The following is a 26,883-nucleotide window of genomic DNA, read 5'->3' as shown; positions in this document are numbered from 1 at the left end:
CAAATGGATGTGTTCAAAGCATATTTTGAGACCAGCCCCACAAAAAAAACATGAGGAAAAGCGAGTTCTCAGGCAGGTCAGCGCTTTGAAACGGGCCGCGCTCCCTCCCAAGCAGCAGTAAGCACAAGGAGGAACACCCAGTGCGGAGATGTGAGGAGGATGGGGACAAGGCTCCGGCAGATTAGGCTAGTAGGGACCTGCACCTTTTGATGCCGCAGCAACTCTCCACGCTCCCCCGCGAGGCAGCTAAGTGAGACCCCAAGTCGCTGGAGGCCGTGCCTGCGCCGGGCCCCCTCCCGCAGAGCCACGGCCCCGGTACCCGCGCAGCCTTGCTGGCACAACCGTGCCACCCCGGCTGCTTCCAGCTGGCGCGGCTGTGCCAGGCAGGGACGCAACGCCGAGCAGCGGCACCGCTGCCTCTGGCCACGTGCTTCAGACCACGCTGTCCTCTCCCCCTGCTCTGTAAGCCCGGCTGGCTCCCGGCACATCGTGCCTTTGCTTTCCCGTTAGCGACCGAGCACCGGTAAGTCAACAGCCAACAAAATGTTGAAGGAAAAACATGACCAAAGGGCAAACTAACTTTCAAAGTTAACTAAATTAACAGCAGCGACACTTCATCCTCTCTGATGTGACCGATTCGATCGGAAACATGCATGTATTTGAAGAAATGTTAATTAGATCAAGAAAGCAAGCGGCACTCAATCTTGTGGTTGCAACAGGTCACAGCACCAGAGAAGTTTAGTTAAAGAAAGGAGAAAGAAAGATTATAGCCTTAGGTTTTGATCACGGACTATTAGTTTGTAATGCTACGAGAACTACCTCATGCAGTTAGCATAACCACCAGCTCTGCACCTCCAAGCACCAAGTTAAAATGCATGCAGCTTATCATTGCAAATGAATTCATTTACCCATGACCAAGGTGGGGAATATGACCTTTTCACGCCTAGTGGAGAAAAATTGAAAAAGGTTATGCACGCAATCGAGACATCCTTGGGCATAACCCTGGGCGCAAGGAAAGGGGCAAAGCGTGGAACTAAACCTCGCCAGACCTCTCCTCCCTGACCTCTGCATAAGGAGGCTCTGCTCTGCACGGGCAGGCGAGGGGGCCTATTTCAGCGACAACCAGCGCTCCCACCACACCGCGCTGCTGCAAGTGCGTGACCCAGACGGAAGCCTAGAGCCTCGCAGAGCATATTACAGGGCACAGGATTACTCACCTGCATCTGAGTTTCCCTGGAGAAGAGGGAACTGCGGGTAACTTAATAAGGTAGACTAGGGAACAGAAGGAAGACCCTGATTTCACAGCCTGATATATTGCAGTCAGGGCTGTGGAGAAGAGTGTCCACTACGTAAATACACCCACACGCTTCACGGGACTGCTAGAAGCAGTCACGTTCAAACTTCAGCTTGTTTTATGAAAACAAAGTCCAACAGATTCACAAAAATAACCTAAGAATAAACATCAACTACAAGGACTCTGATGTTCCAAGGCAGCAGGAAGGGGAGCGGGGGAGCAGTGAAGAGGGAGTTAATGCCCCAAGGAACAAACACCTGGTGTTGGCTCATATGCTGCCTCAGCTCTGCTGTTCAAGCGCCAGGTCTCCGTGGGGCCCATCAAGGTCAGAGCCATTTTATTCCCCAACTGGATCGAAGTTAATAACCAAGAAAGAACAATTACAACAGCAAAAAATGATTACCCATCTGAGAACATCCTCAGGTGTTGTTCTGCCATGCCCTGGCATCTAGACAGAAACATCATGTTCCTGAAGGAACAAGTCTGCAAGAAACTAGTCTTACACCAGACTTTGTTGAGCTTTTTAGAAATAAAACAAAACAACAAGGAGCTAAGTCCTGACTCTTCCAATTCTCCAGCAAAGCTTCAGTGCAAGCCCAACTCTCCTCCAGGCTTCCCCTAAAGCGATGCTCAGGTAATTCCTCCCACCCCTGCGCCAGCTCCTGTCCTTCACTGTCTTCAGCCGCCTGCTCAGCTCCCCTCAGCAAGCAAAGAGCAGGCGTTTGATGGGAGATGGAGACTCCTCAAACATTTTAACCAACAAAATGGCCAAGGAAGGAAAGTAGATGGAACTGTAATGACGTGCCTGAGTTACATCTGTCCCAATCCCACCGCCCAACAGCCGGCTGTCCTTTAAGCAGCACTGCAGATTGGATCGAATCTATGATCAGTCATGGCTATTTCAGGCTCCAGCAACAATTCGGGGCAGGGAGGAGAGTACGGGGGCTGCAGAGGAGGAGAAGAAAGGCATGCCTTGACTCAGCCCCTCGGGCCCAGCCACCACAGCCCGCACTGGATCCGATGCCTGCGAGTGACGTGCGCCAGCTCGGCTTTGCTGCAGCGAGCTGGCATGAGGGGGCCGACCTCATTTAGGTAACAGCTTGGTTTAGCTGACATGCACAGACAAAATTATGCAGGTTTTACATAGCAGCCGTGGAGATGCGTGCACAGCACGGACACCGCATTCACCCCCGCGTACGCAGGCCTGGACAGGGGCAGGAAGAGAGCGGGAGCCGAGAGGGGAGAGGAGAGCAGCATGCAGGGTGCGGAGGAGAGGGACTGGACAGCAGGGCCACGCGGGGATCTCTGACAACTGGCACATAAGGACATCAGTCATTTCCACCCCCACTAACATCCTCCAGCTCTGCTGTGGAAGTTATCTAGCAGGAGGCTGAGTTTCTAAGCCTTTTTCAGCTACAACCTGCTCCTAACTCCAGGCAGCCAGCCCAGATAACAAGTGTGATGACAATCTGGATAATTAAAAGTGACCCCACCCCACACAGCAATCAGCTTACTCATCACACCACAACTCAATATAGCCATGCTGCCTCCTAAGAACAGCTATCATCTCCCCCTAGCAGCTCCCCTGACATGCAGCCTGCGCACTGCAAGGGTGGGCACTGCCGGGGCCATGCAGGCAACAGACCCCCTCTCAGCCTTGCAGTATGCAGACAACCCACGAGTCTGCCCGATTTGCATGACACTGACTTTTAAGTCTCTGAACTCTTCCCTTCCAAAAGCAGCAAACAACAGTGGCTCTAAAAACTCTGAATGCCGGTTTCTAAGATGCCAACTTGCGCTGCTACCCACGTAGCAACACGATTCAGCTCAGATGAGGATGACTGTAGGCAGCTCAGCCTGTCTGCTCTGTATATGGCACTCCTTGGGTTGGGAACAGATCTTTTAATTCTCTAAAATAAATTCTGGATTGAGGATGTGCTGAATATTAATATTAAATTGCACTGGCTTGAGGTTTAGCATGGAAGACTACTACCATGCAGGGAGCACGGAGGGTGTTTTGCCCAGTGACGCCAACCAAAGCTCACAATACCACCATGCTAACACTAGAGGAGCGCTGCACTTTTCATCCCGCTCCTCGGGGCTCCTCACACAACCACCGGGCCCTGCGCGATGAGGGATGGGGGATGAACCACTGCCCAGTATCCGCGAGGAAGCTCTGACCACAGGCATGTCACAGGAGGCACATGGGGTAGTTTTCCCACTGAACGCAGTTTCTGGCTTCAGGGCTGACACACAGCACGGCCAGCACGGAGGCAGCTGCCCCCTCAATCAGCCAGAATTATGCTGTTAATGAGGCTTTCTTTTCCCTAATAGAGGGGGGAGGTAGAGCAAACAGGGCACCACCCTCCAAGTAAGCATTTGCTGCCTGCACTCAGCTGTTCCTACCAAGAGAATCTCCAGATTTGCAGTTAATGTACTTCCCCACGCACGAGCGCACCAGTAGCTATGGCAACTCCACCACTGCTTGCTCAGGATCCTTTCAAAAGGGCACGTTCACTTCACTAGCGGGTTTGCTGCCTGGCGTTTTGTATCACCTGAGATGCAGCTGCCAAGAGCTCAGGCAGCAGAGGGACAGAACAGGCACTGACATCCTACCAGCTAAGAGGCAATCACGCTTGCTTTTCTCTTTGCTTTACAGGAATCAGCACTGTCACCTCCCCCGTCCCCTTGAGACTTTGGCTCCACAAATTATTTGTCCTATAGGATGAAAGCTGTGGTAGGCTAAAAACAAGCCAACAAAAACTTCTGCTCCAAACAGCATCCTGAAATGCACTCCCCTTTAGGGTAAAAGAAATATATCCCAACTTACCCTTTGTCAAAGAAAGAAGTATGCCCCGGATGAGGGTACTTTGTGCCGTTGCTGTTCATCACACCGCTGCTAACGTTCCCTGAAATGTAGGATTTCCGTGACGCCTGGTCCTTTGCAAAATTTCTGCAAGCAGCTAATTTGGATTCTAAGGCCTGTGAAAGGGGAAGAAAAACAATGTCAGAAAAAGTAGTATCATTAAGAGCAAGTATTTTGCTGCTCGAGTTCAGGCTTTGTCATGACCCCAAGATCACCATGATCGGGACTCCAGAGCGATCGCTTTTGGCAAAAACTGAACTAAATGGGAGCACAGCTGTCATTTTCTCTGGCACCCTGCCGCAAAGGAAACCCACACAACGAGATGCGGACTGCCAGGCACGACTCGGTGCCATTAGGGCTCAGATTTAAGAACATGTCAACTATTAATTACTTAAAGAAAGGAAGACAATCCTTAGCAGAAGTTACCAAAACCTCTTGCTTCAGCAGCTGGAATGGGGCTGGCATAAGCTAATCAGAGGACTAAGAGAGAGCCTAAAGTAGAATCCTCAAGTTTTGGGAGGGACTGTGTATTTGGGAAGTTGGATTTTTCCCCAGGATGATGCCTTCTAGCATTTCTTTCTTAATCTCTGCCTGCAGAACACTGCCAGTTCCTTAAGGCCCACCGACATGCTTCAGAACGAGAGGTGCTACAGCCACAGCATCAGAAGGAAGAATCAAAGGCCGCAGCTAAGCCCATCTCTGTGGTCCGTACCTCATCTCTACTACTTCCAAGCAAGCCTGGTGAGATCTTTTTCCCCTATACAAGGTGACAGTCTCTGCCTCCTCCACTGACTCCTGGCAGGAGGGAGACCAAAATCCTGACTCTCTCCTTTGCTTCCGAACATCGCCTGCCCTTTCTGTCGTCTGTCACAAACTGAGGCTTAACTTGATGAACATCCATCTAGTCCAGCAGAAAATCTATTTGTTACATCCGCCCCATGCGTGGGGGCATTCACACACTGGCAGATGCATGCACTGGAGACAAAAACTCATCTCCCCAAACATGGGGTTTAGTCCTGTTCCACATAGAAAAATATTCCATTAAGAAGGTGCTGACATGCCATCAGAAGTAACTGAACACTATGCAGTCGTCTTCTGGAAACCCACGAAGCTTCCTTAGTGACTACATGGGAAGATACAGATAACGCCCTACCTCTTGGTCTCAAAGCCCCTGTCAGCTGGACGTCGCCAGGGTGATCTGCACCAAGTGAATCCCTGTCTCAGATGCAAGCAAGAAAGCTGAGGGAAACCTTCTTGCAAAGAAAGGGAGTCTAAGGCTGGGGATGAGGCATCCTGTGAGTAGCCAAACCCAAAGAAATCCTGAACATCCTATAATTGTTACCAAACAAATGTGTGAGCTGGAATTTTGTCTCAGTGGCAGAGCGTGTGTCTAAGAGCAGGCTGGGGAAGAAGCATGCTTATGTGGCATTTCCTGTCCTTGCAGAGTAATCACACAGGATTGTGATTAAGCCTCCTAAATCCCCTGCAGACTCTTACTCACAATGATCCCATTTTAAACATGTCACTCTGGAACCCCGAGTCCTCCTGCTGCCCTTTCACACCGACTACGAGCTCACTGGCTCCAAATGCAAGCAGCAAGGTAGTTTTTAATTTCAAACTTTGCTAAAACAACTGTCTCTGCTGCAGCTATTGCTGTTCTCAGTGTTAACCACAAGAGACAGAGGAAAGCCAGCACTGGAGGCTAGACACCGAGGCAATCCATGCTTCCACTCAAAACACTAACCACCGAGGCACGTCAACAAGCTTCTCGTAACTCAAAAGTCATGTCTTCATTCAACTGGAAAGCCTGGCATCCTAAACAACACTGTAACAGATGTTTAAACCACTTCTTCCCCGCTTACAGTGGTAATCCCTTTAAAGGCTCATGCATTTCACTTCCCCATCAACTACAGATGGGAACATTTGGCTTTCTCCTGATTTATTTTCTCACTTTCTTATCAGAGGTTTCTAGACTTTTTTCCATTTTCAGCACCTGTTGCAGATCTCCCCAGGCACAGGAGGAGATGCCAGCAGCGTGTCTCGGCTCCCCTCCCATGACACGCAGTAACTGCGCAGCAGGCACCCGCAGGCTGAGGCTCAGCTCTGCACCTTGGTCTCATTACAGAAGAAGCTGCAGGCCCCATTTAAAGCAAGAAGAAGTAGGTGACAGTGTCTAAACCCATAAACCGAAGTGCCTGAGAAACTTTCTACTCCAAATATGAATTTTGTCACCAAAATTGGCATCAGAACCTTAGTAACATGCCTTACAAATCAAGATAATTAAAAAAAAAAATACATTAGCACATACTAAACACTGAATGTGGATGATTTGGAAACTACAGCATGTATTCAGCATGGGCCAAGGCCTTGTTGTCCTTGCGCAGAAGGACGAAAGCTCAGCAACAGCAGCACAGAGCTGGGAATACTTCAGTTCAGAGCACTCACCCCCACTTTCCGTAACAGATCTCCCACAATGTTGAGTGCAGATATTCTAGCTGAAGGAGTAAGGGGGCTGGTACCAAATCCATTTGGTATAGCTGCAAACACAGGCACATTTTATTATATGCTCCACTCCTCCACAGTTCATTTTTTAAAAATGTAAATAAATCAACTTCTACATAAAAAAGGTAAATCTAAAATCCTACTGCAGACCCTTCATACAATTACCCCACCATAACACACAGACTACTTCATCACCAGCCAGGGGAAAACAAAGAAAGCTTAATTCCTGTCCGCTGCCCTCTTTCCCATCAGACCTACATGCAGAGTTCATGCCCTCTCCATCTGCAAGGCCACTGCCCGCAATCCACCTAATCCAGCCAGAGCTTCCCCTGGAATCTCCGCTTTCTAATTTGAAAAATAATGTATTAATCCTTGTGATTGTCCAGAGCCTTCCAGGTGGGGGAGGGGAGCAGACTAACATCCTGCTGCCTCGCAGAGGAAACAGGACCCCTGAAAAGTACGTGTGGTCACAGAGACTCCAGACTGTCAGAATTACTGACGACTGTTTACCCACCACCGCTGCTCCACGTTTCAGCAGAACTATCAGCCACTGCACTGCCCTGCAATCCCAAATGTCTTCAGCGGTCTACTGCAGGCATCTACCGCAGAGTGCAAACCCCCGCCCCCCAGAAGCGGTGTCTGAGCTTCACTGTCCTCCTTTTCCATGCTATTTACTCATCATTCTCCTTAAACGCACCTGATGCTGCCCCGGGATTTAAACACACCTTACACAATGCGTGTGGGATCCACACGTACCTACATTTACTTCAAGTTCACTAAAAAGCACCGGGTCTGAAATTGTTTGTTAACAGGCTGAACATACCGGCCAAATGACTAGACACAGCTGCTATGAATTTTACCTTTTGGGGAAGGAAAACTATTTTCTGATCCTTTTCCAACGGGCGTAGCTGGCAAGGAGAGAGATGCCTGGACAGCCGAATCCATCTTTTCACAGTCTAGAGTCGGAGAACTGGGTGCTGACTTTCGGGTAACCTCTTGTTGCCTTTCCCGCACTGCTAGCTCTTGCCGTAAGTCTAAGGGTGAGAGAAGGGGAAAAAAAAACCCAAAACCAAAAATACGTATTAGCGACCGATTTCTCTAACAAACACTCTCTCTATTCATTTGGGAGGGAGGAGGAAGAGACACTTTGCATCAAGCCTATACTAATTGCCTGGTGCTGGCTTTCTCTAGCAGCGAGAACCCCCACCGCAGGGCAGTCACAGCCCAATTCCATCACTTCCCGGTACAGCTGGGAGCAGAGAGGCAGCAAACAGAGCCCCCAGACCAGAGAGCTGCGTGGTCCCAGCGAGCACGGCAGGTGACTTAGCCTCAGCATTCTTCCCCATCTCTCATGCGGGTCCCATGGAAAGCGTGTTAAAAAAACTGTAGCTGGTCACAAATGTGACCACGTTCAGCTGCTGCTCAAGTAGGGGTTGGAGAAAGGGAGGAATGACCTATTCTCTTGCTTCCAATTCCCCACATTATTTTTCTGGTTAATAATCCACAGGGCTCGGCACTACCCAAAGACAGTCAAAGGGTTGTGTCCACTTTCTTGATGCCTCGACAAACAAGAGAGCGGACTGGAGATGCTGGGTAGTCCAAACAACAGGGAAGAGACTGGAGATGAGGAAACCCATGTTTTATTCCCACCTCCTCTCCAGACTGCTGCTTACCCTACCTTGTCCCCTCCCATTTTTACACATATTTCCTACAAAGAGCATCCACCACAGCTCAGCAATGAATCAATAAAATCCGTAGAAGGGACTAGGTGTAAATAAACAATGCATGACAAGGGAGTTGTTCCTTTTTGGGCAGAGCTACTTGATCTTTCACAGACTTCTTATTCCTTGCCTCAATCTGGTACAACGTGCAAGAGCAAAATTAGTTGTACATTACAGCTTTTAAGTTATCATAAATACTTAGACCGGATTTTAAGTAGAACAGCACAGCTGAAACTAAAATCTATTTGGGCTCATAGAAGAGGATTTGTGGCTGTTCAATCAGAAATGTTATATTTGAGTTTGACACCATAACAGTTCTTTTAGTGGCGAGCGTTCTTGCTTGCTGTCAGGGGCAATAACATGTAGCTTTGCTACACTAACAAATGCTAACAATTTCCATGTGACTCATCCAAGAAACATGATGTCTTTTTTTCCAATTATTTCAGTGCTCTAAAAAACAGTCCCCTCGGTTTTGCTGGTTTTTACAGTATTATTGCCCTAACCCCAAACTACAACACATATATTTCCTCAGAAAATAGTTACTCTCCCTTTTCATGTTTATTATAAAAACCCTGTGCTTCCAATAGAGGCTTTGATCTGTGGGGCACAAACTTGGTTCAGAGGTTCACAAAGGAGAACAACAACAAAAAAATCGGAGCCTCCTGTCAAGTGTGTTGCCTTCCGCTCAGATATAGGCCTTAACTGAGGAATTATTTTAGAAGGCTTCACTTGGGAAACAAAAAGTTGACCACCACTAATCTCTGAACTATATTAATGGCAGGCACAGGCCTATGTGCAGATCACCCCCACTATTAGAGAAGTCGGTTTCCACCAACTGTTAAAAATATGCTTCCCCAGCATCCCCAGTGTGGAATCCACTGGGGAATTCCCAACTCCTGATCATATCCCAGAACACTGTCCCAAACACCTCTGATCCCACGGGTCTAACCACAGTCTTTATTGGAATTTCTTAAATAAACCAGGCTATTTCCAAGAGGTTTAGAAGGAACGCAGGAGACAGGAATTTTGAAGAAAGTTATTTAACCATGTATCATGCACTTCCCTCTCACTTCCTGTGCTTTCCCTTCCTATACAAGGCATAAAACCACAGCGAGTGGGAACTTTTGAAGCACGCTTCCTTGATTCTATCACACCTGTGGAACATCGCATTTTTGTACTCACCTGTGTTAAAAATCCTGAATTAATCTGATGGTAATTTTGCCCTACATAAGGAAATTTTTCCTCTTCACTACACTGGACACACAGAGAGTAGAGAACATACTGTTAGCAATACCCAACGCTTTGAGTACGCATCCAGTTCAAGTTTCGTTACATGAGGCTTTCTATAAACATGAGCTTTGGTCTCTCTTACTAAGCTGACAATGTACCAAGACACAGAACTAATCAAGCAAGCCATACCTCTCGCTTCATCCTTTAATCTCTGTACAGAAACCAGCAACGATTCCTTGTCATCCAGTTCACTTTCTAAAAACGCATTTCGCTCAATGGCTTGGTTCAGTCTTTGTTCAAAGTCTTCCAATGAAACTATTGTTGCCCTAGAAACAAAATCCAGAATATTAGGTTCTTCAGCTCAGCCAACATAAAAGCGTATTCAGAAACATAATAGAAGAAAAATGTTAGCAGGGTCTACATTCAAGTTAGTCATTTGAAAGCTACGGAAATGCTTCTTAGAAAGGACTAATAAACTCCAAAGCAGCAAGGGAGTAAGATGAAAAGAACATGATAGCATCTGGCTCTCAGGGATGTAACAAAGAGCTGGGAAAGAGCCAGTCCAGTGCACCCATCTCCATTTTTCCCAAGCCGTGCTTGTGCTGGTTTTGACTGGGGTTGAGTTAATTTTCTTCACAGTAGCCAGAACGGGGCTGTGTTTGAATTTGTGCTGGAACAGTGTTGGTAACAGAGGGATGTTTTCATTATAGCTGAGCAGGGCTTACATGGAGTCAAGGTCGTTTCTGCTCCTCACTCCACCAGCGAGGGGCTGGGGGGCACAAGGGGCTGGGAGGGGGCACGGCCGGGACAGTGACCCCCACTGACCCCAGGGATGTCCCACACCACATGGTGTCAGGCTCAGCTTATAGAGCTGGGGGAGGAGGAGGAAGGGGGGACGTTTGGAGTAATGTTGTTTGTCTTCTCAAGTAACCATCACGTGTGATGGAGCCCTGCTGCCCTGGGGATGGCTGAGCACCTGCCCTTGGGAAGGAGTGAATTAATTCCTTAATTCGCATTGCTTGTATGTGCAGCTTTTGCTTTAACTATTAAACCCCCTTTAGCTCAACCCATGCGTCTTCTCACTTTTACTCTCCTGATTCGCTCCTCCATCCCACTGGGGAGGAGTGACTGAGTAGCCATGCAGGGCTTAGCTGCTGGCTGGGGTTAAACCACAACAACATTCCAAAGCCATACATTTAATCAGAGCATTAGCTCAGGTGGTGCTGTACTCTCCAGAGCTCTGGACAGGCAACAACCCAGCGAATGCCAAAAGCAGGGCGCTGGGATATTACCTAAGACCCAATTCGTTCCATGATTTCAGTGGCATAACTCATGTGTGTCAAAAGTTAGTCATGAGGTTAAGAACCTTGTGGAAACAGGGCCTCAATGCTCAGATCTTTTTGCCAGATAGCCAGAGGCTCATTCCTGGTCCTGCTGAATCAATGGCAAAATTCCCATTCAGCAAAATGGAAGCATGACCTACTCCAAAACTGGGCGTTTCTGACAGCAGCCTGTTCATTTTATGCATTTATAAAGGACATATTTGTTCCCTACAGTCATTAAGCTGTTATGCAAGGGAAGAGAAGACTCCTTTGGCCTGTTTTATTTAAATGAGACTATGTAAAGCATTAGCTTCCTACTTCAAAGGGCCTTTGAGCTACAGGGATCACAAATATGAGAGTCACCTAGCTGGTAGTATCAAAAGCAGTGCACTGGCCTGGCTTGCTCTCAGCCTGCTTGCACTGCTTGTTTCTCACAGGAGCACAAAGCACTTTGGTCCCCCTGCCTTTTGTTTCGTGCTGTAACACAACGCTCCCAGCTGATGAAGGTGAACTCCAAGGATAAACTGCACTGCTCAAAGAATCAAATGTCTTAGGCTTTGTTGGGTTTTTTTTGAGTGTATGTAATTTTCCCCTTTTAAGGAATAATAAAATGATCAATCTGAGTAGCAAAGACCTAGTGAAAACTTTAAGGAAAGAAGAGGTTTGTAGCCTTCACCTCTTTGCACGTTCCAAGTCATCGTTGGCCTGCTCCAGCTCCCTCACATACTTATGCAGCTGATCTTTAATGGCCCGTGTCTGGCTCAGGTCATCCTCTAACAACGACACTTGCTTGTAACTTTGTGCATACTGGTGCTCCAGTTTCTCCTGAAAGAAAAAAGCAGCGAGATAAATATCAGTCGCATACACTCTCCAAACCATCGGTGGTAAAATGGGACAAAAGAAGTAACATCCTTGCTGCAGTCTGCTGATTGGGATTGCTGGTAACAGAGAGCAAAAATCGGAGAGGTAGAAGGAACAGCTCTGAACAGAGCTGGACACAGTATAAAACCACAATCGCTGCATTGTGCACAGACATCTCGCCACGACACAGCTGGCTGCTCAGAAATGCATCCCTGCATCTGTTCCCAGCAGCCTGCACTGACAGCTGCTCTGAAGCCTCAAACATCTAGGAAGCCAGAGACAAATCTAACTGCACAACCTCCCCTTCAGTGCCTCTCCCTTGACAATAGCCACACTGTTACCAGAAATTGTCTGGCATCTCCATTAGCAAAAATGGGAGGCACTGAAATCTCTTAGAAAATCTCCAGGCTCATCTTCGAATGACTGGAAGAACTGACTCCCAAACATGCTCGCACCAGCATTGAGGGGACAGATAGGGACTTACGGAAAAACTGCTGACTTTCTAAAACACGTACTGACCTTACAGATACAGCTGGGACTGGCTATGCTAACAAGTAATCCCATAAACTTTACCTCCACTGGGTAAGTTTCCAACCTTTGCTTTCCCTAAAATAACGCAAGAACTACCAAAAATGATGCTTTTTCAAGACTCCAGAAGAAGAACGAACTTGTTAAGATAGAGGCACCAGTTAAAAGTTACCTTCTGCACATGCAGACCACTCTGCAATTCCTGTCTCCGCAGATACGGCTGTTAAGAATGAATTAGGAGATTCTCTCTGAAAGATGTGCACAAATCACCCGTCTTCAGCTTTCTTTAAGGTCTCGTAAAAGGAGACCTTCTGGGCAAAAAAACATACTTTGCAAAGAAAGATGACAACGCGGTGGTCTGAGAAAGCATACTTGTGTCATCCACCCTGTTGCTATGCTGATGTTGCCCGTGTAACTAATAAAGCTACTACTTGGCAAAGCCTAGCAAATTCAAACAAACGAGTGCTAACTCCGTGACAAGAGTTTCATGATGTGAACAAGAAAAATTCCACCAGAAATTTCCCTGGCAAGTTGCTGGCCTTATTTGGACTACATGCCATACTTAAGTGTGGATCTTAAACAGTCAGCTGCTTTACTTCACTTGGATATTCAGTGACCGAGAACAGACCAGACAATCTAAAATGAGATCCAAAACGTACCTGTAAGAAGAGGCAATGCTATTACAGAACAGACCTACCTTTAATGTCTCCACTTCATACTTCAGTCTTTGGTTATCTGCTTGCAAATCTCTATTCCTCTGCTCAGCTTGCACTAGCTGTGCCTCCAACTCAGCTTCTAATTCTCGGCTTCCCTCCTGAAATTCAGCCAGCTCTTCACGAGCTTCCTGGAAGCTATAAGGAGAGGATTTCATCAGTTGAAAATCCAGCATCTCCCAAAAGTTAAAACAAAATCCACAGCTCTTCTAAAATAGTAAGCTGAAAAAACCAAGAGTTTTAAAGTACTTAGTGTCATCCATAGACCTCTAAGGGGAAAAAGGAAAACGGGGAAACAGAGAAATTACATTAAGTTTAGCTATAAAAGGAAATTAATTCTCTTACATCAAAACAAACAGCCACATTAAATGCATGTGTGAATACAAACTTGTATCAAGGCTATTTACAGGATTCATGGGAGTCTAAAAACCACTTTATATTCCATTAGCTTTCACTGCTAGAAGACCTGATAGAGTCAATGAATTAAGCAAACATTTAACCTGATTTTGGTCAAAAATTGTAAGAGAGAACAACAGTTTCTTGACCTCTGCAATACATGGAAATTTAAGGTTCTTGAAAAGCGTGAAGGTTTGAATATTAGGGCTACTGAGCACTTCGGCAGGAAGCCAGCACATGCCTGCCTTATACCACTGCAAGTTATTAAATCTAGAAGTAGCCACTCCACATACCTTGCTTATTATATTTGCCTCTTTACCATACATAATAGTTTGGGCTCTTAGCAAGCAGCAGAGAAAACTAGTAAGGCTTTAAGAAACAACATATCCTCAAACTGGTCTCAAACTGGTGTCTAACACAGAATTTTCTGACACTCACAAACAGCTTAAGGTTCTCCACATGGACGAGCCCCTCCACATGCCCAACACTCCCCCCACCCAAAAAAAAACCCCAACAAAACCAAACAAAAAAGCAACTTGCACCTTGGGCTTTTGGGCTTGAGGGAGCTTTAACTGGCTTCACCTCAATTGCAGATGATTTACACTGAATGCAAAGAAAAGCTTTCCAAAGAAAATAAACTGGGAGCCTCCAATGCCCCCCACTCAAAAAAAGAAAAACCAACAAAAAACCCACCCCAAACAAACAACACTCCCCGACCCCCAAGAAGCCCAGCATTACTCAAGACAGCAACCTCTCTTTGTCATTTTTGATAACCAAAAAGCCTTGCGCTCCCCAAAAGATGCAAACCACTGGTACAGGCTGGACTATGAGGCACAGCACACTTCAATAAATTGCAGCAGACACCAAAACAGCCACTTTTCATACCAGTAATTCAACTACAAGAAGCTTGAGGGAACAGTAATGATACAAGGCAAGCCCAAAGGCGCCTTCTTATGATAAAATATCAAGATACTACTTAAGGCAGCACTTTAATTATACAAAGATGCACATGATCGCAAAAGGGCTCTGCTCATGCTCAAACATGCTCGAAACATAGCCTGGAGTTCATGGCATGGGAGCGCCGTGCAAGAAACACTCACCTCCCCACAAGGCTGGAAATCTTAAAGCTGGATTTAAAGCTGGAAGTGCAGAGATTCTTTCTAAAATATCTAATACCCATCATGTTGTAGCCTCACGGAGAAATAGACTAAACAATGTTCTGGTCATTAAGAACCAAATCCAGCCTCCAAATCTGTAACAGTACCTTTGTTTGTACTTCAAGGAAAGCTCTTTCCAATACGCAGTTTCCTCCTTTGGACTCGAAAAAGTCGGGATTTCTTCACTGTCCATGATCAATATGATCTGCAGGATACAAACATAAGAATGAATCCACTCGGGATAAATAGACAGGCAGACCACCCCCAGAACTGCTGCTAAATACTGGGCTTCATCGCCGCAGCCTTTCCTACAGCGGCATCCGGACTTGGCACCCACAAGCAGGATGTTAACGATCCCTAACAAGCGTCGTTCAGCACAGAGACCTGCTGCAACAAGCAACGTAATTTTACCCAGCTTCTGGAAATGCTCGTGCAGCAGCCTGAAATAAGACCAGAAATTTTGGTGTATTTTGTACCTGCTGCTTGAAACAGCAGTTAACGCCACAAGCTCACTTAGGAGCACACTTGATAAGGACATTAAAATTTACAGTTGTCACAGCTTCCACTTTTGTTCATAAAATGTTCCTAAAGAGATTTTCCCTCCTGTCGCCAACACAGCGATGTACAACTATTACAGCTGCAAAGGCATGTAATGAGCAAGGACAAACACCGTGAGGTCGACCACTAACACACTGTGCTGCGGAGATTGAAATTCCATTTACTCTTCCTACATTGAGTCTTAGCTAATTCCTGCTTTCGTATAAGACATGCAGGTAACAGAAGTTATCCTCACAGTTTTGCTCCCTCTGTCCTCTCAAACAGACGCAAGAAAGATCAGTCTCTCTCATAAAATTACATGGTCACGCTCTCCAACAGCGCTTCCAGCCTGGAGGTGTTCAGACCTTCCCGTGCCAAGGCAGGGGGACCACGCTCTCTGGATAAGGACCGCCTTCCTTCAGCGGCTTGGACCACTGGATGCCATTTGCGTCGCTGCTTGGTTATTAGCCAGCGTAAGAAACACAACCCAACATGTACTCAGTAACAGAGCAATACACAGTCCAGGGACACAAGATATTTGAGACCTCGACACACACCAGGTCTCAGCAGCTGATGAAGATGACGAAGTGGTGATTGTGGTCCTGCCATGCACAGCATGACCCAGAGAAGCGTTCAGATAGGCCCAGTTCCCAACCCCAGCCAGATGCACCACACCGTGTACCATTTCTGAGCTCTCCCCAAGCAACCCCACAACTCTTTTACCAGTAGGCATCTTTCTTTCTCCCCAAAAGCCAAGACTCAAATTTGGTTATTAACACCCTGAGGAATAATCTGAAAGCAACCTCCTCTCTGTTTAAAGCAGAGGCTTTAAACAACACTTGCATCAAGCTCATCAGTCAGTAAAAGCTGACCTAGAAGTCCTGACTTTCACACTCTAACAGGCATCAATAGCCAACGCTGTCCCTTCAGGCCTAAAATTGTCACGCCAATATGTCCCGCATCTCAGTGACCCACATTCTAGACACCTAAAAGTGGGACAAAACAATCCCATGCTTTCATCAGAGGGCAGACAGGCTCATTTCAGAGACTGGCACTTATCTCACATACAAAGCGAGGCAGAATTGGCACATTTGTTCTTCAGCTGAGACTGCAGCTGCTACAATCCAAGGGCACAAGATCGAGTTTATCCAGAAGGTGCTAAACACCCCAGAAACACCCCAACTCTCGCACTGTGTTTATTTAACTCTACAGCTTTATTGTGGAAGCAAGTTTGTCATGAATCAGGTCTCCGTGCTGCCCAAGAGAACTGATGGGGTCTCCTTTTCTGCATTGCCCTGCACTAGGAAAATAAAGCGCACATGTGGAGCCATTATAATTCCCCCAGGAAATACATTTTCAGTCCTGCTGTACCTCTTCAGATAAAAATTTCTTTGGATGTACTTGCTTCAGTCATTGCACCTGTTACCAGGGCAGCTCAATCACAACACAGGGACAACTCATAAATCCTATACAAAAGAGTGTTTACAGTGGGGGTAGAGCCCATGAATCACCTCCTAAACTGTTGCGGTTTTGCAGGTGGGTGCGTTAAGGCGAGCAGACATCTGCTGTGGCTCAGGCGCGTGTCAGGCAGCTCCTCAGCTGCGATGCAGATTGCCGGGAAAAGGCAGAGGTGAACAGCTCGGCTTGGCTGCCGCTGCCTGCTGCCCGTAACATCACTCCTACACTGATCTCACTGAAACCGCTTCAGTAGAAGCCTTCTGGCCTTTCCCTCCAAAGCACTCCCCTCTAAACTGGCACACTCTGAGAGGCTCAGATCAGCAAGAAGCACATTCTCCCCAAAATAAATGAGGTGTAGCACAGAGGGTCAGCTCCCACAGCTCCGGATGAGCTGATCTCAAAAGGTAAACATCCAGGAAGCCACCCATCAGCCAAATTCAGGATGCGTTTAGAAAAAAGTTTCTACAAGGAAGCATCTTACATCATTTCCTAGAAGTAGCTGAGATAAGGTACGCCCGGGCCCAAGGCTCCTTCCTGTGTCTGCTCGTGGGGCACACCCTCGGAAATAACCACCCGAGGAACCCCTGCGAACACAGCAGCCTGCGCGAGAAGCGGGAAGGGCTGCCTGGGACCCACAAGCACAGAGTCACCAACTGCTGCGGCAGGAGATTTGCCCCCCCACCACTCCCTTGTCAAAAGGCCCTTTCTTTTTAGGCACCAGAGGGAGCAGATGCAGCCCTGTAGTACCTCAGGCCCCTCGGCACCAACTCTTCCCCCCAGACCCACCCAGCTGGAGCAAGCTGACCTTTTCCAAGTCTACCATCCCTTGCCCGCCTTGGTTAAGCGGGTGATCTTGGTTAGGCGAGTTCATGACTACTCACGCCCCATGTTTTCCATCATGCCTAACACTATCAGCATGGATTTTTCATCTGCTAACTGCACTGCATAAACACCTCCACCAGATGCTAAGGCCAGCGTGCAATACCAAGCTCCAACATCTCTATCCCAGTCTTTGTACGCCAGTTACATCGCTTGTCTTCCCTCACATGCATGAGGGACAAGAGAAAGAGGTAAGAGCACACAAACACTCTGCAAACAAGGTGGTTCGTGGCCAAAATACTAGTCTGAGGGTTGGGAGATGCGGACAGCTTCCAAGCCTGCCACCAGCACACATGTGGCCATAAGTAAATCATTTCACTTCTGCCAGCCTTTGCCCGTTCCCTCTATTTATGGCGTAGAAACACAGGCCTATCTAAGCACATGCATCTGCCTGGCAGAAAGCAACTCTAGGCATCATCAGAGCATAACCAGACGATTTTAAACATCTCACGTGTGGGAGAGCGGATGCCCACAGAATACCAAGAGTTTAACAAAACTGCTTTGCTTTACCCTGTTGCTGGTTGTCCCAGCTCTGGGCATTATGTGAGGAGCTGAGAACCAGCACGGCAAGCCCTTCCTATTCACGGGCTTCTTTGCATACGTGGCACTTGCAGAATCAAGCCTTTGATAAACAACACTGAGGCTTTCAGGATACAGACAAGACAATGCAGCAGCGTCTTCCAGGGAAAATGAGAGCAGGCTTATGCTGCTGCCCACTCGAAATTCATTACAAGACAGCTAGGCATTCACACAGCACCCTGGGAAAATTCAGCTACGCGGGCATAACTCCAGGATCCGAAGCAGCTCTCAAACAAGAACTATGTTCAAAATGCGGTGGCTCCTTTCAAGCCTCCCCTTACATAGTCGGCGGGACAGAGTAACTCTCCACTGTTAAAATGGAACAGCTTTTCCACGCTGTGATCACGCTAAAAAAATGCAGCTTGTAGGTTAAAAGCTTCTCTAAATCTAGGGGGTTTTGTACAGGATGAATCTGGTTTGTCACCTCCAAAAGCCTCCTTACAAGTGAGATGCTCAGTATCCTCTGGATATTACAAGAGCCAAAGGCTGAATCGAACATGTAGCAGAAGCAACCAAACTAACATGCAGACAGTATTTTTCAAGTAGCTTAAGGAATATTGCATTCAAGGGCAAACCAAAATCTTGATGGAGCCATGTCTCAGCTAAGCCATGAAAACATAAGCACAGCTTGACGTGTAACACGGTACCTTAAAAAAGCTTCCCGGGCTCTCCATGTGACTGGAGGCGGCTGTTGGGTTTGGATCAAATATCAGATCAAAACACTAAGGTTGAACTATGACACGATGCTTCGACTTTTACCCACCCCTTCCCACAGTCAGGAATCCACTCCTCCCCACTCTCAGAGTCAACTCAGTTCACTGACGCATCGCAGTAAGGATGAGCGATAGAAGCACATCCAAAATGATTTTGAGTACCACTCGGGGGCAGCTGCAATTCGCCCAGGATGCACCTGCAGCATCTCAAGTGGCTGGATAAACCATTCTTCCTGTTTTTAATCATCCCACATTCTCCCATTTAAAACTAACTTATAAATATTTGCCATATAAAGCAAATTAATATTAATGTCCATGAACACGTTGTTTTTCTGCACAAGGGCCACCAGCTTTCTTCCTCACAATATTGCCCAATATTTTCAGACAGCAAACATGAAGAATTAAGCAAACCAAGACCACTTGAGTGCGACAAGCCACAGTGCTACGACTCTCCCATCCACACTTTGCTGTCGCACCACTGAAGGCAACGCAGATGTCCGCCGACCTTTGGAATTAAACAAGTAAATACCTAAAATAGGACTCGATAAAGAAATTGTGCCAAGTTCACTTGTGGCCTTCAGTTCTCAAGATAACAACCCATTCTGGCTATCAGAGTCCCCAGAACTGCCAAGCGCCACGCGATTGCCACAGTCATCCCCTTCTCGCCAGGAGTGGCTCTGCCACGGAGTGCTGGCACCGGCCAGAGCTGCCATGAAGAGCAGGAAGGACTGTCAGCAACCTGGTCTTCTTCCTCTTCCCATTTTATGCTGATTCACAAACAGAAAAGCAGAAGAAATCCCGTTTCCACCGTTCTTCACCTTCTCAAACCAGGAGAACGAACAGGGGACCCCCCAAGCCCCTGAAGCTCTGGACTTTCTTTCCAAAACCCAGTCAGGATTCAAAACAAAGGAACCTGAGCACTCTAGCCAAAACCCAAAGCGAATCTGCATTGTCTTTCAGTTATTAGAATATGGAAAACAAACAAACAAAAGCCATGGATTAAATTTCACCGATCAATTTGTGCTTGTTTTTCTCATCCTGAAATAGGAGCCAGAGGCATTTTCATATGCCTTTTGGAGTGCTGCCTGCTTCCATCACTGCTTCGGAAAGCAAACCTCTGTCTTTTCCTGCAATACTATTTTTGAACTGAATGTTCTCTGGTGAACCACAACAAATGCCTCCTTGCCTCTTACAACTGCAGCAGATGAGCTTTCAGGAAAAAAGAAAGTCACAGAGGACAACGTCAGCACAACACTCCTTCCTCTGGCGTAATAATAAATCCTGTATTTCCAATTGGACAGCAGAGGACGCAGAAGATAACCAAATCCTACCTGCAGGAATTCTGCGCCAGGTTCAGACTAAAAGCCTTTAAGATAACCAAACACCATACAATAAAGCCTTCTTATCTCAACAGCTTCTTGTGGAATCAGCCTTATTAATCAAATAAAACAGGTATGCTTTATGCCACATGGCCAAGACTCACACACCTTGTGACTTCCAGTGGGGAAAAAAACCCTTGATGAGTTAGCCAGCACGAGGATACAAGCCTTGAAACCAGAAGAAAGGTACTGACGCAAGAAGCCTCTTTTCAGAAATCAAGCTGCAACTACCAAAGGCATCAGAATTTAGTATTAAAAAACATTTATCCCTTTCACAAACGTGGGAAGTTTAAGACATTCGACCTCTATTTGTTCCCAGGTAACACCACTGAAGAGCCTTAAAAAGAAAAATCTGAAGAGGTTGGGACTCCTGATGCAAGTTCAGTATCTGCAGAGATGAAGAAAAGGCCCCTGGAGACATGCATGTCCCAGAACATCCTCACCACGAGAACAATTTTCTCCCAGCTCCGTATCTGGGAAACCCAGAGGGACAAATCCACGCAGAGCAGAAGGGTGTGGAGCAAACAGCAAACTGAGAAGGAAATTAAGGCTGTGAAAAGGATATGCTGCTTCTCCCTGCCTCAGTCTTTGCTCTCTGGAAAACCACGCTCTTAGGAAAGTCAGTGAGATATGATGAGCACCAGGAGCACCGATCCTGACCCTACAACAGAGGCTGCCAGCCGGCAGAAGCTGCCACGTGCCTGCACACCCCCTCCCACCACCACCTCTGGAGATTATCCACCCAGCTCGCATCTTCTCAAAGTCACGGTTGCCTGGTTTCTTTTCAAACCTTGAAAAATTACAGAGCATCCTACCCAGAAGCAATAAATTTATCTGACAGCTGATGACACGCACAGCAAAGAGCTTGCGACAAATGACAGCACACAGGTCCCTTGGGCTTTCCTATTATCTCAGCAATTAATACCATCCCGATGACGACATTCAACGGGAAGGTGGTGGCCAGAGGGCTAAGATGCTTCTGGACACTGCAGAATGACAAGTGACCAAGAAAACTTAAAGGGAAAAGCACTTACACAGGTTTCTTCCAAGAGGAGTAAATTCTGTTGCTTTTACACCTCTGAAGTTCTATCAGTGCCAAGGAGGGGAAAAAGGTTTTGAAAAACACTGCCCAAAGGCTAGTCACAGGCCAGCCATCAACAGAGAGGGCCTGAGGGCTCTTCAGTAAGCACTTAACAAGATGAGAATTAAAAATAAATCCCCAAACTCTACATTGATCAGGAGAGGGAAGCAGCACAATCTGCTACTGAGCTGTGTCGACAGAAGAGCCCTCGAGGGACACAATCATATGCAGAAAAATATGCCTTGATGGGTATGTCTTATTTTTCCCATGGATGAATGCGGTTCAGCAGCAAAAAGACAGTTTGCTTGAACATACTTCATTTCATACTTTACCTTGATAACGCTTGTGGTGTCAGAAACACCAAGAATGACTGAAAAAAGACCATATCCTTTCTGTAGTCTGACTTTCCCTGTTTCTCAAAAATAACTCCAATAGACTGAGGGAATAAATAGTACTTTGTTGCTATACTTTTTGGCAGTCTGCTCCCAGACACATCTCCAGAGACAAGACTCCTTGTGGCACCAAGGTCACAGACATCATCAGCCTTGTGGTTTCTCTCCACTTTCTTCTCTTCCTTTCTCTTATCTTTCCTTCACCACCAAATGAGGAATTATCTCACATCTGTGACCTCTACAGAGTCAGGAAAAAAAAGAAAACACCCAAACCAAAACCAAAAACCAGGGCTTTGCCCTGAAGAAGGGGGGAAGGAAATTATATCACTATGCCTCTGAACACATACTTTCACCCCCATAACTCCCAATGACATGCAGGATCAAATCCTCACATACGCGAACCAGAAAGAGAATGCTCGGGCTCTGCCTCCATGTACACAACACAAATACAGAGCCCAGCCAGGTCTGGGTCTGAAAGCAAGACAGAGGATCTCTTCCAGGGCATACCTAACACTATTAATCCAAAAAACACACTACATATCCCTACCTGTCAAATCCTGTACAGCCGCAGTTAACTGGCACTATCAGCCGGCGTGCCTGTGCAGCCACATTGCTGACACATCAAATTTAAATATACATAAATAAATACAAAAGCCTTCTTAGTCATTTTTCTGTCCCAGGACAGCTCCTTCCTCTTACAGTTACTAATACCTCTAATAAAACACTGATGTTGACAAGGCCACCCTACCCTCTGCGGTGCCCAGGAAAAAGAAAAAAAAAAAAAAAAAACAGAAAAGAAGAAGAAAAATTGCTTAAGTATCCAAAGAACACTTCTACTGTGGCTTCACATACCTAACCCCCTCTCAGTGCAATAACCACCACTGGCCCCCAGAAGTGCCCTCCGCCTCTCCGCCCTCGTGACCAAGTCAGAGGGAAGCGAGAAGCCCTGAGTCACCGAATATTCCCAGCGCAAACTGGTCAAGGGTGGTGAAGCTGGACTGCGGGTGGGCAAGGACAGCTCTCCTCCTCCTGAGGAACGAGGGAGAGATGCAATAATGAGAAGTCACTTAACTGGAAGTCTCTCTAGCAACGTATTTCCTCTTGCGTCGGATGTGTTCATCCTTTACGGCATGCCTGCTGCAATTTGGGTCAAACTCATCAAACGGGGAGTACGAGGCTGGGACTGTTTGAGTTTGGTCATGTTTATACAAAATACAACAGGACTCGCTAAGCTGACAGGGAGGCGATAAAAACCTCGGAGAAAAACCCGCAGAGAATTACTGAAAAATACTCGATTGAGATGTGCCCCAGGCACATCCACCAAGTATTTTACGGAAGAGAGGCAAATCATAGGTCCAGTTCTGTATCTGTGACTGGGGACAGATGATAACTAATCCCCTTTTGGGACAAAGCCACCTACAAAGGAGGCACAGTGACTGCAAAGGGAGCAGCCGTGCTCCCCCACAACAGCCAGGAAAGGCAACGAACTTACTCTGCCGCATGTTTCTGAGCACGCACGTGGTTAAGACCCTTTGCATTCAGAAATCGCTCTGAGCAAAGTCAAGAGCAATTCGCCACCAACGAGGCCGCCCTGGCTGCCCTCCTCCCTGGGACTTGGCGGGGACGGACAGGGAGCGTAGCTACCACATTGAAACAGAGAGCAGGAAAAAAAAAGTGCCCTGCCCCATCACACGAGGAGGGATCGCACAGCCCCGGGGACGGCAACCCGCGGGTGAGTCACCTCGCCCGCCGTCCCCTTCCAGACCAGAGGGCGGCCAGGAACGGCTCCGGAGCCGGGCGGGCTCCGCGGGTTGGGCGGCTTTGGCTCAACCCACCCGAATTCTGCAATTCCAGCCGGACCCTTCCCAGAGCAGCGCGCCGCCGGGCCGCCGCCCCCGCCCCAGCCACCCTCCCTCCCCGCCGGACACCCCGGCCCGGCCCGGCCCCGGCCCGACCGGCCCCGCGATAGCGCGGGACGGGGGGGACCGAGGCGCCGCGGTGCGATAGGCCCGGTGCGGGCACCTGGGGGGCCAGACCCGGGAGCTCCAGGGCAAACCCGCGCCGGCCGCCGCGGGGAGGCGGCCCCGCGCCAGGCCCGGCCCCCTCCCTCCCGCTCAGCCGAAAATACCTTTACAAAGGGGGTGTTTCCCCCCTCCGCAAGAGCCGCTCGCGGGCGGGCACGGCCGGCCCCGCCGGGAAGGGGTGCCCGGCCCCGCGTACCCGCCCCGCTGCCCCGGCCCGTCCCGCCGGCCCCGGCCCCTCGGCAGGCAGCGGACGCGGGGGAACCCGGCTCGCGCAGGGCGGTGGCCGGGCGGGCAGGGCCGAGCCGGACCGGCCACTGACAGGCACTCGTTTCCGCCAATGGGAGGCGGCGGGGCTGCGGCGCCAGCCAACTGCGAGCAGAGGATGGGCGGGACCTGCCCCGTTGTCAGTTTGCAGCCAATCAGCGGAAGGGTGCGGGGCCCGCAGCCCCCGGCACGGCGAGGGGCACCCCCCCCTTCACCCCCGCCGCGGCCGCGTCCCCCTCCCGTCCGCCCCGTGTGTCCCGGCCTTCCCCGCGCCGGTTGGCGGCCGCCGCAGGGATCCCCGGCCTCCGCCGCCCGCCACTCACCGGGGCGCATCCCCTGTCACAGCCGCAGCACCGCCCGCCGGCGCCGGTTCTGCCTCATCCGGGTACTCCGGGGGGCGGGCCCGCGCCCGTGATGCAACGGAGGGGCGGGGAGAGCGCTGCACGCAAAGGGGTGGGGGGCGGGGCTTCCCTGGCCGCCGGTGCCGCCTCCGCCCGGGGTAGGGGACTGCGTCCCGGCTCTGCCCGGCGGCTGCGGCCCGGACGTGCCCGGCGTGCCCTTCCCGCCCCTCCCGGGAGCCGCCGGCGCTCCCCCGCACCCTGCCCCAGCGCGGCGGGGGGGGCTGCCTCAGCCGCTCGTCCCCGTCCCGCCCCGCCGGCCGCCCCCGGGGTCAGCCCGGTGGGAGCTGCCGCCTCCCTGCCGCCCGCGGCTCCGTCCCCCGGTGCCCCCGGGAAGGGCAGGCCCAGGCACCGGCACCGCAGACCTGGGCCTTAGAGGGGACACCCCTAGAAGGGAGCGGGAGCGGCCCCGGCCCCGGCCGCTGGGACCCCCTCCCTCCGCACCCCCATCCTGGCAGCCGCTCCCTCGTTCCCTGCACACCTTTCCAGTCCCCAGGCAGCCCCGAGAGCAGCGCAGCTCCCTGCGGGGAGGCGCTTTTTCAACCCCCTTCGGGGACCCCACTGACCCCGCGCCAGGCTTAGGGCAGCTGATGGCCTCCAAGACCATCCCGATCCATCCCGGCTTTCTGTCTCCCTGCTTTCCGAATCCCTGCTTTCCCGGTGCAGCATCTCCCCGCTAGCGGGGGGCTCGCCTGCTGCCCCACATCGCCGCCCTCGCGCCTGCCGCGCGTGTCCCTGCAGCCCCCCGGGGCGGCGGGCAGGGGAGGACAGGGTGCCTCCATGGAGCCTCCAGGACCGGACCTGCCCAGCGGTTGACCTCCCGGCTCTCTTGCAATGACCTAATACTTAAGCTTCGTTTGCATGCTTAATTTCCTGCCCTCTCTAATTAGCTGGTCAGCCTGTCATTAGCAGCAGGCAGCGCTGTTGGGATGCCCTCGTGCTCCCCTTGCCGTGGGCGCATGCTGCTGGCAGCGTGGCGCGGCAGTGGCCGAAACTGCGGCCGTGCCGGCTGCCCTCGTCGGGACGGCCTGTCCCCTCTGTGGGCAGGGCGCCACCAAAGCCGTCTCTGTCCCTGCGTCTGTCCCCACAGCCTCTCCTCTGCCATGTCCCACCCACCCATATGCGGGGTTATCCAGGGCTCATGCTCTGGTGCTTTCCCACCTTTTCCCACAGCAGATGGGATGGGTGGTTGTGGGCAACCTGAGCACGCACCGCTCCCTCCCCAGCCAGGCGTCCAGCCAGCATCACGGACATCCCCCGATGCCTGCGCAGGACTCTTTGGGTCACCCTCCATGACCTGGGTATTACACAAGGCCACAAATGCTGCTCAGCAGCGTCAGGCCAAGCCTGGGACGTGCGGCAGAGCGCGGCTCCGAGCCACGCACTGCACCTGCATTAGAGGCTGCGAGAGGTGGGGAAGCCACAGCGTCCTATGAGAAGTCATCCTGGTGGCAAGTTGCCCTTGGAGCTGTCTCATCCCTCTTGGAAATGGAGCCTTTTCCCAGTGTGTATTTGTGCACCTTCCACTGTATCTTCTGTGCCCAGGTGGCCCTGTTCACAGCCCTGGCCCACCCCCTTCACCTCCCACCTTCTCACTTCAACTAACCCCCTCCTTGGCTCTCTGAAACCGTCTCTGGAAAGCAGAGTGGGAGATCAAGGCAGCTGTGCAGAGCCTGGAGGCCTGGCTGGGAGAACACCTCCTTTCCCAGCATCCAGCCCTGGGCAGCTCTGAGCTGGGAGCAGCCAGAGCTGGTGCTGCTGAGTGTGAGCACAGCCCAGCTCTGGTCGGGTGCCCACCACCGTGCTCTGGAGCAGGCTGGGTGCCTGGTTTTCTCACTGCACTTCAGAAACTGTGAGGAAATGCCATGCACTGTTGCATCGTGCATCCCACGTGGTCCTGGTGCATTTTTTCCCTCACTCTTCAATTATGGAGTGGCCCTGCCATGGGGATGAACGTGCAGTACAGTCATCTGCAAGGATACGAGCTGAGCTCTCGCTGGGGACCCGCGGCGGTGCAAGGGTTCTCTGCACGTCTGTCCACACCTCTGGACGTCTGTCTGTGGGAGGCAGGGGTCAGTGTCACTCCTGGCTCCGGGCTGCACACCAACATGCAGGCTGCGTGGGGGTACCTCGCTGTGCCGCATAACCCAAACCTGGATCTGCGTCCTCGCTAAATCATCACAGAGATCACGACCTGCAAGACCACTGCAAATGAGCTGTGTGCGCTGGGGCAGGGGTGTCCCCTTTATAAAAGTGCCAAGGGCATATCTACACAACCCTAAATGAATTTCCCCAGGGGCACCTGCAGAGTGGCACATCCCGGATCTTTTTTCTCTCTGGTGGGATCCTTTAAACCCCAGCCTGAGCTCCTTGGCCCCTCTTTCCTGGGCCAGGAGCTTAGATTAATGAAATAGCCTTTGCGTCTCCCTGTGGCCAGTAGCACCGCTGTCCCAGCCAGCTGCTGACATCAGCGCAGCATCTCTAGGACCAGGGATGGATGCCACAGCTCCATCAAAGCTGCCTTTACCAACCACCTCTGTCCCAGCCTGGCGGGGCTTTGCCTCCAGCAACAAAGGCGTAGCACTGGCA

At 49.9% G+C, this 26,883-nt stretch overlaps 1 protein-coding gene across 5 annotated transcripts in view; it reads right to left on the bottom strand.

Moving 5' to 3' along the window:
* Positions 1 to 24,310, bottom strand: part of NDEL1 (nudE neurodevelopment protein 1 like 1) — a 28,517-nt gene extending 4,207 nt beyond the window's left edge. For 2 of the 5 annotated variants that reach the window (XM_075111408.1, XM_075111404.1), the window contains exons 1-8: positions 24,220 to 24,310; positions 14,698 to 14,795; positions 13,022 to 13,175; positions 11,612 to 11,760; positions 9,803 to 9,939; positions 7,523 to 7,696; positions 6,606 to 6,697; positions 4,125 to 4,276 (exon numbers count right to left, since the gene is read on the bottom strand). In XM_075111408.1, coding sequence (XP_074967509.1) covers positions 4,125 to 4,276; positions 6,606 to 6,697; positions 7,523 to 7,696; positions 9,803 to 9,939; positions 11,612 to 11,760; positions 13,022 to 13,175; positions 14,698 to 14,783 — 944 coding nt within the window. In that variant the 5' untranslated portion in view covers positions 14,784 to 14,795; positions 24,220 to 24,310. Of the gene's footprint in view, positions 1 to 908; positions 944 to 4,124; positions 4,277 to 6,605; positions 6,698 to 7,522; positions 7,697 to 9,802; positions 9,940 to 11,611; positions 11,761 to 13,021; positions 13,176 to 14,697; positions 14,796 to 23,736; positions 23,936 to 24,219 lie in introns of those variants that run through there. The other 3 variants (XM_075111406.1, XM_075111407.1, XM_075111405.1) reach the window with 3 other exon arrangements.
* Positions 24,311 to 26,883: the final 2,573 nt, after the last annotated feature.

The sequence above is a fragment of the Phalacrocorax aristotelis genome, chromosome 16, assembly GCF_949628215.1.
Source record: "Phalacrocorax aristotelis chromosome 16, bGulAri2.1, whole genome shotgun sequence".
Lineage (NCBI taxonomy): Eukaryota > Metazoa > Chordata > Aves > Suliformes > Phalacrocoracidae > Phalacrocorax > Phalacrocorax aristotelis.
Note: the sequence above shows the minus strand (reverse complement) of the source record. Positions and strands in the feature narration are given on the sequence as shown.